Here is an 11,796-nt window from a genome sequence, read left to right as displayed (position 1 = left end):
AAAAATCAGACGGTGTGCAGTCTACATTTCAAGCCGGAAGACTTCGAACCCAACCCCTTAGGAGTGAAGAGACCCGCGCTTGTGAAAACCGCAATTCCGTCGACATTTATCATTCCAAATGATGACAACTAACAGACAGCAACGTCTTCTAAACACATTTGCCTGGAGGTCACTCTTTCTGACTCGACTCTATTAGCAGGCCGTACAAAGGGAAAACGCAGTAACTACATATTTGGTCAAGACTGGTAATGGACTTAGAAACATATCCTTTGTGTTGTGTCAAAGTTTCGTGGCTCAACTGTGTCCCGTTTCAGAGAAAACACTGTTAAATTTGCAGTAACTACAAATTCCAACCTTTTACAAAGGCAAAACGCAGCAAGTGACGTTAAGGCGTTCTACCTTGGTAGCCGCTACACCAAATTCTGCGACCCACCGAAAAGTGTGACCCCAGGGGGCGCAGTTGCATATTTTCTGCAATATGCACGAGTTTGAAGCGTAGACAGGCATGACAAAAACATACATAAAACACAAGATCTCCCCCAACCAATTACCTTTTTATTAAAGATGCTTAATTAATGCATTTGATTGATTTGATTAGCATTTTACAGACCCTTGCAAGGGATAGGGCGTTTAGTACGGTCCTTCACCGTTGCTTCTTTACCCATACAAATCTACAGTCAGTGTTAAATTGCGTTGATTTACTTTTGAGCATTTTGTATTATAGGCTACTGTGTAAAACGCTGTTTAGAATTAATGTTAGCATCAAGAAAAGAAAGACTCACCGGTGGGGGGAGATCTTATGATTTATTTACGTTTTTGTTATAATCCACACGTGCACGTTGCAGAAAATGTGCAACAGCGCCCCCTGGGGTCACACCTTTCGGTGTAACACCGGAGTCAGAATGCCGCTAGATAGATCGCTGGTAAGATCGTATCGTAGTATGTTTTGGTCGCTTGTTGTTCTAATGTGTCTGCCTCGCAAACTCCACTCGTCAGCAATGAGGAAGCAAAGTTAGAATTATCTGATTGAACGCAAGATCCCACAGTTCCATGACGTGTGGCTCTTGGAGAAAGGTACATGTTTGCCAAAAGAACATCATCTATGACGCGTTGTTGGTGTATTTCCTCCTTTGTCCTGTGGGGGCGGGAGACGCGTTTACACTTCCGGAATTGCACAACACGAAGAAGAAACCTACTGTTTTTGTTTTTAGAACTAAATGGTGTACACGTGTTTAGTCGTGACTATATAAAGGGCCATAAATACATCGATTACACCGCCTGGGACATTGATCGTATCCCATGGTACTCCGCAGACATGATTTCGACGGACGCTCTTGAGCGGAAACGTTAACTTCAGCGTGAAGAGTTTTCTTGTTCATTGGGCATTAGCAGCTCAACTCTATAAAATCCTCAAGGATTATCTAACTTTACAAACGTAACGCTTTTCCTCATGAGGTCTATCTCTAATCTCCAGAAATGGTACAGGGGGGCGTGCAGTCAAATACTATGTTACTTTCTGATCATTAAAGGGGTCATATTAAGTATTTTAGCTTCTTTCCCTCACCGGGTGGGTGATATAGAGTTCCTATCTATGTATAAAGTCCGCTAAGTTAAAGTGCGTATTGGAAGTTAAGTTAAAGACTTAAAAAAACGTTGTTTTTTTTATGTGATACGTCAAACGCGTCATATTACGTAGGAATTGGTAGACGCGGTCGCTGTTGCTGCCTCAGCTCTATGCGTAGTTGTGAGTAGTTACCGCGGTGAGCGGTCTTGTATTCCCCCCCCCTGTGGTTTTGGGGTTTTTCTATATCGACGAGATGAGGGTTTGTATCTGTGGGGGTTGTTCCAACTCCGACCTCCTGTCCGACCATCTCCGATTTCACAGTTTCCCCGATCGGAGAAAGGATGGAGCAGGCTTTCGAGCCTGGGTGCATTTTGTACAGGTGAAGAGAAAGGACATTTTTTTCGCATCTGTCACCAAATACACGTTCATTTGCGCGGCTCACTTTAGACCAGAGGACTATATTTCCGGGGACATGATGGAGTTCAAGATGGGTTTTCGGAGCGAGAAACGAGTGAGGCTGAAAGCCGGTGTGGTTCCCTCAATTCATGCCGCTCCAGCCGCAGCTTCGGGCTCAGCCACCGGCGGCAGTGAAGATCACGGACCGGTCAGAGATTCAACGATTCGGAAACGTAAACTGTGCACTGTAAGTTTTGTTTTCTGACGTTTACTAACTTCCTACATTAGTCAACATAATGACTTATGGTCAGTATCTTTTATTGTAAAGCAGCTTTGCTGTCTTGTAAAATCCATCAGTTTATACTGTAAACATGCTAACATGTTAGCTAGCAACAGCATCCTATTTTATGAAACTTTGATGAAATCATCGTCATTAAAGGCACCCAGTGCAACTTTCGAGGCTTAAAAATAAACATTCAATTTCTAGTCTTTTTTACACGTAGTAAGTTTCAATAACTCCATACCATTACATACCGACATTTAAGCAGCAAAGATGAGACGTCGTTGTGTGGTGAGAACTGATACAAAATCGATAACAACAATGCCGCCATTTTCTTTATTTTTTGTAACCTACAATAAATAAAGCAGGCTTCCAGTCAATGGAAAAATGGCTTCTCCCCACCGGCGATTGTTGTTGTTTACGATTTTCTATCAGTTCTCACCACACAACGACGTCTCATCTTTGCTCCTTGTATGTCGATATGTAATGGTATGGAGTTATTGAAACTTACTACGTGTAAAAAAGACTAGAAATTGAATGTTTATTTTTCATTGAATGTTTACATAAAGTTGCACTGGGTGCCTTTAACAGTTACCTGTTTATAAACCCCGTCTGATGGCAGACACAATGCATGCAGGTAAGGGCTTCCTGATGTGCCTGCCAAGAATTCCATAGGCCCAGCGGACAACCTGACTGTATGCGGTGTAACGATACTGCCTAAGGATAGGGAAACTATATCGACAGTTAAACTTAGCCATCAAAAAGGGTGATATTGTTGAGGTAAATTACAATAGAAAAAAAATCAATTGAGTTCTGATATTGCTACCAATTCAATTCACCATAATGTTTAATGTTTTCAGTTATATAAAATTGGTAAAGTCCATTCAACAGATAAAACAAGTCACAAATTCTGGGGTTCATCAGGTTTCAAAACCCTAGGATCTTTTTATAGTTATTTTATTAAGGAATGTGGACAACTGAACATACTCGTGTGCCTGCAGAGGGCCATGCTCCTGTTTGAAGGCCAAGTATGCTACCTGGAGCACAAAGGGGTTCAGACAGCATCCCTCAAAGCCTGGATGCAGAGTCAGGCATGTTACGTCTGGTCTGGGGTTTAGCGTCTCCACTAGAGCCCAGAAGGGATCCACCTCCCTGCAACACATGCTCTCCTCAGCTGAGCTCATTGGCTGGCATTTCCCACACAAGCACCTATCAAAATGAAATGTGAGGTTAACTTCGGTCGTTTCTTTCAGTTTGATCGCGCACTCTCTCTCGCTCGCGCACCCGTCCGTCCGCCCTCCCTCCATCCATCCCTCCAGTAGTAGTTATGTAAGAGATAGTGTGGAGTTATACATCCTGTAGATTCATATATAATCAAGTACTAGTAAAGTTATGCCTGTTAAATATTGAAACGTGGCCATAATTTGCTGTCATTAGCTAATATTAACTCAAGCTAATGCCAGTCACTCACCAAGACACCTGCCCAATTCTCCACTGATTCTCCTGACACCACAACTCTATCTCCCTCCTATTGCCATGGTGTCTCCCCCTATTACCGGTAGGTGGTTGCTGTTCTCCCTCACGGCTAGCTGGCTCAAAATTGTACGGAAGTGGTCCGAAACTGTTATCCATTGTTGTTATGTTGCCTATGTAGTCTATGATGATTAGAACGTCCGTCTACCAATTCCTACGTCACGCTCGAAAACGAGCGTTTGAGATCCGGAAGTAAAATTGTATCACAAAAACGGCTCAAGATGCCACTTGTAGTGTAGATTTATTAATAAAAACTAAAAAATCGTGTATTAGAATTTCTTTCCTATATGATTCTTCACTGCAGTATCTAACTTCCAATACGCACTTTAAAAGGGTCATATCTACCCAAAAGTGAGTTATCCTCTCCTGAACTTCTTGCCAGGTCCGTTTGCATTTCCCTTCACATGAAGGCCAGAAGTTCCTGCCGCTAAGGATTTGTGAGGTGCAGTGTGGTGAGTTGGAGAGGCGGACATAGGCGGGACGCACTACCAACGATGAGAAAGAGGGATTATTTTCTAACCAATTCCATCACAGCAACATTAGTTGAGTAACACAGCAACAATCAGTGTTCTGGGGAAAGGGAGGGGGTATCTTCAATCAAGTAACTTGATTGACTTGATTAACTTGGCTGCGAAGAAGCTAATGCTTGCTTCTGCAACCCCGGCCTAATCTTCCACCCCGACGGCCGCACGGCAGACAGCACTGCTTGGGTATCGAAAGGTGTGACAGCTATGCATAATCTGTCTAGGAAAATAAAGAAGCATGAGCTGTCAAAAATCCACATTGACAGCTGCTTGAGTTTTGCGGCTATTGGGAGGGTGACCATTGCCACTCAACTGGATAAGGGATGCAGGCTAGCTGTTTGTCGCCACAATGATGACGATGATGATGTGAGCAAGAACCGACTAATCCAGTGTGTGAAGTTTTGCAGAGTGTTTGAGTAAACTTTGCGAAGCAAAGATGAGGCTGAGATTAAGACTGGATGAAGTTTTTGATCAGCTCCTAAAAATGCTACAGTGTTCCAGGGCACATCAAAGATGGTGCAGAACGAGCTACTGGAATGTATGCTAGCTTGCTTTAGGCAAGGCAAGGCAACTTTATTTATGTAGCACTTTTCATGCACAAGGCAGCCTCAAAGTGCTTTAGGATCTCTGTATGAGTTAATCATCTAGCAAATTGATGCTGTCTTTTTTAATGCACCTATTGAATGGGTCACCTTAATCATTATCATTGCCCACCTGAGGTTATTTTCAGGAGCCGCCACTCACGGTGAGTTGTAAGGTGTTGTGCATAAGTTGCAAAATTTGTATTCATAGACTCAATTTGCCTCTAGTCACGACTGGACGCAGTTACCGGACACCACACCATTCAAGCCCGTTTCCACGATGCAGGATGCCAAACTGACCCCCCACACACCGTCTCCGTGGGTACACAGACGTGGGTTTCTCCACACGGGGTCTCGGATGGCACACAGCCTTACAGAGGTATAGGGCGTCCATGGAGAGGCGAAGCTATATAACACAGACATTAAAAGTGGATTTCTTTTGAGGCACAGTACCTGGAGATACTGTGATGTACTGAAATATTTATAATATATCTGGACTATACGAAATACAGTGCATTTTGTAGTTTAGTTTCTATTTTCTATTGGTGGATTTCATGTCGTGTTCACTTATCCCTTGGGGTGATGTTGGAGCACACGCATGTATTTATTTTCCTTTTCGTCCTATGAACAGAGGCAACGGTGGCTTGTCCCAGAGTGGGCCCTGAAACCATGTCCGGTTTCCGAGATCTCCCACCGTCTCCCACCCCTATAGGAGCCCCAGGTTTCAGTCCGAGCAATAGACTTTGTATGGAGATGGAGGTGGAAGTCCCTATAACAGAGTTCAAAGTGGAGCCCCTTGACTCATCATCTAACCCCGGCAACTCTGTTGTGAAAGAGGAGCCAGACAGTTTGTATGTTCCGTATTTGTACGACATGATTCATCAGCATAGATTAAGATTACGGTTGGAAATCAAATGCAAAATTGTGTGGTTCTTTCTGTTTTGTTAGGTTTGGACTAAGGGCCACGCATGACAATGCAAAATACATAGTATTCGAAGGCTGCCTCAGAGAGCTGTTCGACAGCTGCCCGGTGTGCAGGGGACAGTGTGAGGTCCAGCGGCGACGCCATGGGACCTACGTGGCATTCAGTCAGCATTGCAGACACTGTCGTTACTCAAGAGGGTGGCAGAGCCAGCCCATTGTTGGAAGCACCCCCCTCGGCAACCTTCAGCTTTCAGCTGCCACATATCTTACTGGTGCATCCTTCTTCAAACTGGCCAGGGTACCGGTAATACCATTCACAGCATGTGCAATTTGGAATCATCAGTGAGCCTTTTCCTCAACTTTTCTCGTTTTTCATGTCATCCTAGATCTTCAAGGCCATGCAGCTTCAGACCTTCAACCAGGACACCTTCAGGAGGCACACTCGGTGTTTCCTGGAGCCGGCTGTTGTCCACAAATGGAAAAAGGAACAGCAGATTCTGTTTCAGAAGCTACACCAGCAGGGAAAGGTTACAGTCTGTGGAGGTATGCGAGCAGACTCTCCAGGTAAGCCAAAACACATATAAAATAGAGCCGTTGGTCTGTTCTGAAGAGCATCCATCTTTATATATTGAGCTTTGATTGAAAAGCTCTGCAAACCCACCTTGATCGGTCCTTTTCTTTAAGGGCACAATACAAAGTTCAGCACCTATAGTCTTATGCACATGGAGAGCAACACCATAATAGACGTTCAGCTGGTCAAGGTGCGTGACGCATCATCTTTTTGTTAGGCTTGCAAAATATTCAGTATGTTTGTTCATATCTTTGCAATTCTGTGTTCCCACCACCAGAGCAATGAAGTAGGCGGTAATGACCACATGGAGATGGAGGGAATGAAACAAAGCCTTGACCTTCTGGAGCAGAACGGTTTAGAGGTGGACTACATGGTTACTGAGCGTCAGCCACAGATTCTGAATCATCTGATGGAACGCAAGATCCCACAGTTACATGACGTGTGGGTCTTGGAGAAAGGTACATGTTTGTCCGAAATGAATTGTTGAGCCCCCTTCACACATAGTTCCAAGTCAATAACTGGGGTAACATTGCGGGCACACATTGCAGGGCGGTAATCCAACACCGAGAGGGGATGCCTCTTTTCAGAAGCTGTCCTGTTTCCAATAAAGAACGATCTTCTCACTGCTATGTATGCTCAGACAATTGCAGTTGTCTAATTGAGGAGCATAGTCGAACTATGGCTGTAATCTGAATAAGCGGTATATGTAAATGAACTTAGGCTTGCAAATTGGATCGATTGGATTGTTATCGGATCACCCAAAACCATTGGCTCATTAATAGAGCCAGAGGTATATCAGTAGGGCTGCACAATATATCGAATTTTTATCGCAATGACCATATTGGCGTCCCACGATGACACGTAGTGTTCTCGCGATATATTTTTTTAATAATGCATCCACAAAAAAAGTAAAAAACCAAAAAAGTAACAAGCCCCGCCCATGCAGTATACGCTCTACCTCCGCTGCAAAGCAAACCAAGTGCTCCCTGTACACCTGTCTGCGACTGCGTGAGTCCATCCTGCACACAGCGGCGCGAAGCCTGAAAAAGGGGGGGGCCGTGGCCTGGCGTCAATTTGCCGCTGAGCAGTGTGTGGCTCCTACCGCTAGGGGGTGGTAGAAATTCGAAAGATTTTTTTTTTCAATGAATAATCGTGGTAAATAATTGTGATATCAATATTGATCAAAATAATCGTGATAATCATTTTGGCAATAATCGTGCAGCGTGTGTGTTAGAGAGGGAGAGATGGATATATATATCGCCGTCTTTCTCCATCTCATCAAAATATTAACAAAAATCTATTCTAAATGTACCCATTTTTCCTTTCCTCAAAATGTTAAAACAATGATCACCAAAAACCTGAAGAACACTTCCAGTATCTCTTTTGTTTTGGTTCTGTGGTCAAAGTGGATAAGATACTCCACAACGAAGCGGTCTTCTGTGATGTGGTGCAGATGAGTCAGCGCAACCAGACCTCCTTCCTGGAGGCCTTCCACAGCCTCATCCAGAGTTTCGCACCCCAGAAGGTGGATCTCCCTTTCATGGGACTGTTGTGCAGGTAATACTTCTGAATGGATTGTGAAACCTCTTGTACCAAAGTTGCTGATTAGTGGCTCTTAAGTCTAAAGGCCAAATCAAGTGGATCATTGTCTTATGACATTCAATTATTGTAGGTTGTACTTGGCGATCATGCACTACAATGAAAATGCGGAGCGCAAGCAAGCTGGAACACATCCCGGGCCAGCTGTCATCAAAACAGACCCCACTTACAGTGAGTTGTAAATCATTCATGTTTTATAGTAAGAATAAGAATAAAACCCCCAAATAATTTCAATAATTATATAATGTAACGTAAAAATAAGGATTCAGTGAAGTAATGAGCCACAAAGTGACCAATAGAAACTTTACAGACTATGTGGATGCACTGCTGAAGCTTGTCTTTGAGGAGGTGGTTGAGAATCCAACACCATTTGTTGACGAGTTGAAGTCCATCCCCGTCCCTGACCACGCATAGGCCCAGTACGCGGAGGACGACGTGGGACCAATTTTGGTAATACAATGGTGATTGAGCCTTTACCTTAACAGTATTATGAAAGTTAAAAACTGCCGGGGGCAACACTGTGCGTATATCTTGGAACAATTACTGCTTGTCGCCAAAGACAACGAAACGGAAATCTTCGATACAGCAATTTGAATAAAGGGTTAACGTATGTACCGCGCTAGTATGAAAGGATGTCGTAGTATGGTTGATGTATGACATGTTAAGACACTAGCATTGAAGTCATTATGTAGAGTATTCTATAATGTTATTGTATAATGTTGAAATCATGTTGATTTGCTTTCTGTGTGTAGCTGTCGACCAATTGGGGGCCGTGCAGCACCAGCTGACCTGCACTGCCATGATGATGCCAACTCCAACGGGGCCTACATGGCGATAGGCCACTTGCAGAATCCCCTAAAGAACAGTGTTTGACTGCTTTTAGACTTTACAGATTTGTACTGGCCTTGTATTGTTGAATTTGTTTTCAGATTGCATACTACTACCAGTGAGCTCTGGATCATCCAGACACCTGCTAGGAACTGGTCTGAGTTTATATCAGTTTTCTTCAAATAAAACAAATTCTCAAAAAGCCAAAGCCTTATAAACATGATTGTATTTAGAAATCTCAAACCGCACTGTCCGATGTCATCATCCACGCCACCCACTGGGAGTCCCTGATTGGCAGACAGAATTATGTTCAGAGCCAAGACGCCATCGTCAGGCTGGTGGCAGACTTATATCTGGAGGTAAAACTGGAGATAATATAATAGGCTCCCATGGTTATTATTGCCTTTGCTAGGACTTACAACACGGTTCTCCAGAACTGTCAACCAACAGCCGTCACTGCTGCTCCACCCAGACGCTGGCTGTTATCAGGTCGGAGGCTTAGTTCGGATCGCAACTCACGTGACATTAAATTGCATAAATACGATGTTCTATGCTGATTGGTTGATTAAGACTTGGTTGTGTGAGACTGGACGCCCTCCCGGAATATTGAAGCTGGCACGAGGTTGATAGCACTGCAACATAAACCTCCAGTATGTACAGATGACGGCACAACACCATTTTATTAATGCATGTTTTCAATAGGATCCAAATGATATATGCTTTATTGGTCACACAAAATATAACGGGACGCACTTTTTTTCGCACAGAGCCCCTGTTGGGTGCGGTGTGTATTTTTTTGAATTATTATTTATTGTTTGAACTGCACAGTATGCCATATGTTCACGTTTTTAACAAGAAACAAATACAAATACTCACACTAAGAACCAAACACTCTGCTAGCAGTCTTTGTCTTGCTAACATCAACGGGTGTAAAGGGATGAAAGGTTGAGCGCCTCGCCGTGGGCCCATGCGGCCTGTTGGATTGATTTAGCCCAGAAAGTATAACAGAAACTATAAGGGAGAGAGGTACACGTAAGACAATGGTTACAATAACATTCAACAAGGCAATACAAATCTAAACAGGACCGCAAAAAACCTTCAACACCAAAAACATACGTTTGATATATAAAAAAAATACCACGATGAAAGAAAAACAAGAACATGGAGGGATGCAAAAGCAATTGTCTTGATTTAAAATTGATCATTTTTTTCTTCTTCTACTTTTCAATCTTTCTGATTAAGACAGATTTGTCCTTTTCCTGAGTCAGTAAGAGATCATGTTCTCATGTTTTTTGTTTTTTTTCGTCTCCGAAACCTTTCGAGCCTGATTGCCTGGCTAGCTGACGCTGCAAAGAATTGGGAATTTACAAACCTTTAGGTAGGAGATGCTAACTAAACGCTCAATGTACTGAAGTTCAATTCAAACGAGCCCGATAAATCACAACAGCAATTGTTACTTGAGTTGACTATCGATCAACATACAATATCAAACTAACTACTGACAGCAGTTGGCATTTATTTGAGCAGTTTTTTCTATTATTATTTTTTGGTTGGAAAGGGCAACTCATTCCATAGACCAGATCACGTTCCCCCATCACTGGAAGTCACAAACTACGGCCAACGTCTTTATGTTACATTCAGGGACCCCTAGGCCAGAAGGTGACAAGTGGGCCAAACTACAGGCTGCTCATCGCTCAGCTAACAGCTCATTCCCTTAGTGGCTGATTACGTTTCCTGGCTGATAAATACATGGGAAACCTAAAAAAAACAAAAAAAAAACATTGTTTTTCTCAAATCAAACAAAACAAAAACCTAAGTAATATTCTTCCGGACACAGAATAACAAAGGAAGGTCAAAAAAACAAAAGAAGAATCCCAACGCATCAGAGCAGAAGTTGAGGAGGTTGTGAGGGAAGTAAAGGAGGTTACTGAGGGGGATGGGGGGGGGGGGGGGTATAGTCAATATGTCCTGAACTCAGGAAACCCCTGCCCCACCGCAAAAAAAACAAAAAAAGTAACAATCAGACCGAGAAAACTAAACAAAAACAACAACCAACAGGAAGAGCAGTGGAACACTGCAGTAGAGCGGCAGTGGCCCGTGTGTAAGTCACATCCACCGTCTTTAGGGGCTCCTCTGAACACGTGGGGGGGGGGGGGGGGGGGGGGGGGACACGTTGGCGGGGGTGGGGGGGACGTCTTGCTGGTAAGTTCGTGTTGGCTGGGCGGGGCCGGAGGAGGGGGAGGCTCGGGGCGATGCTAGGAGGGTTGGACGGAGGGGAGAATGTTTGGGAGGTCGCTGGGTAAAGTATACGTGGGTATGACGCTCCCGTTGCCCCTCCCCAGCCCCCCCCCTCACCCCCCATGCCTGGCTTTAGCAGTCCTATGGCTCGGTCATGTGCTCTCGGCTGGGGTCGCCGTGTTTGGAGGGTCGGATGGGGGAGGGGGCCTGCGAGGGGTGGGTACCAGAGGGCAGAGTGTGGTTGCCAGGCAACCCTCCGGGCACCAGCCCTTCCAGTGGACCGGGGATCCCGCCGGGGGCCAGTCCCACCACCCCTGGGGGGTACCTGCAAGCATGCGGAACAGAGGGTCAAGGTCAAAGGTCATGATAGCATTAGCACTTCAGCTCATTCTGTGGTGGGTGGTCGTGTCTTTCATTTGGGCCGTCTCCCCCATTGATACAAGTGTGGCACACAACATTCAAAATGGAGTTGACAGGTTTGGCAATCGCAAAAAACTTTAATATATAAAACAATTGTTTATCTTTTGAAAAAAAACCTTTAAAGTAAGGATTTTTCCCAGTTCAGAAAGTAAGTACTGCTTGGCAAAATAAAAGTTAACATAACTGCTGAGAACGATGGCATAGTGGTGTTTATAAGCAGTAGCTAGTAATTATATCAGAAATAGCAGGCGAACGCTAGCCTGGCATCAACAGCCAATCAGGTCTTCAGAAGATGTGAAGGATGAAAATGTCACAGAGCATTAGCAGCACGAAGGCCA

General features: G+C 44.2%; 2 protein-coding genes across 11 annotated transcripts in view; one reads left to right on the top strand and one right to left on the bottom strand.

The window, feature by feature from the left end:
* Positions 1-214: 214 nt before the first annotated feature.
* Positions 215-10,611, top strand: LOC132473239 (uncharacterized). Of its 8 annotated transcripts, none has more exons than XM_060073272.1 (11): positions 215-1,074; positions 5,107-5,257; positions 5,510-5,729; positions 5,827-6,100; positions 6,189-6,366; positions 6,487-6,563; positions 6,651-6,831; positions 7,780-7,930; positions 8,046-8,143; positions 8,283-8,422; positions 8,725-10,611. In XM_060073272.1, the coding sequence occupies exons 1-10, from the start codon at positions 1,051-1,053 to the stop codon at positions 8,384-8,386; spliced, it is 1,458 nt and encodes a 485-aa protein (XP_059929255.1). In that variant the 5' UTR covers positions 215-1,050; the 3' UTR covers positions 8,387-8,422; positions 8,725-10,611. The 8 variants fall into 8 exon arrangements, with proteins under 8 accessions (XP_059929255.1, XP_059929253.1, XP_059929252.1 ...); XM_060073270.1 differs by lacking the exon at positions 215-1,074 and adding an exon at positions 1,664-2,207 and having other exon boundaries at positions 5,591-5,729; XM_060073269.1 differs by lacking the exon at positions 215-1,074 and adding an exon at positions 1,664-2,207 and having other exon boundaries at positions 5,839-6,100.
* Positions 9,456-11,796, bottom strand: part of ctbp2a (C-terminal binding protein 2a) — a 40,630-nt gene continuing 38,289 nt past the window's right edge. For 2 of the 3 annotated variants that reach the window (XM_060073265.1, XM_060073263.1), the window contains exon 9: positions 9,456-11,363. In XM_060073265.1, the coding sequence (XP_059929248.1) occupies positions 11,180-11,363 (184 nt within the window). In that variant the 3' untranslated portion in view covers positions 9,456-11,179. The remainder of the gene's footprint in view (positions 11,364-11,796) is intronic. The other variant, XM_060073264.1, reaches the window with a different exon arrangement.

The sequence above is a fragment of the Gadus macrocephalus genome, chromosome 15 (genome assembly GCF_031168955.1).
Source record: "Gadus macrocephalus chromosome 15, ASM3116895v1".
Taxonomy (NCBI): domain Eukaryota; kingdom Metazoa; phylum Chordata; class Actinopteri; order Gadiformes; family Gadidae; genus Gadus; species Gadus macrocephalus.
The sequence above is the reverse complement of the archived record's forward strand: the minus strand, read 5'-3'. Positions and strand labels throughout refer to the sequence as shown.

What these genes read in the sequence shown, in the direction of transcription:
- LOC132473239 (XM_060073267.1), top strand. Translation starts at nt 1,818, where the DNA reads ATGAGGGTTTGTATCTGTGGGGGTTGTTCCAACTCCGACCTCCTGTCC. An exon ending in TTCATGGGACTGTTGTGCAG is followed by an intron (nt 7,931 to 8,045) that starts GTAATACTTCTG and finishes CAATTATTGTAG; the next exon opens with GTTGTACTTGGCGATCATGC. An exon ending in CAAAACAGACCCCACTTACA is followed by an intron (nt 8,144 to 8,282) that starts GTGAGTTGTAAA and finishes GAAACTTTACAG; the next exon opens with ACTATGTGGATGCACTGCTG.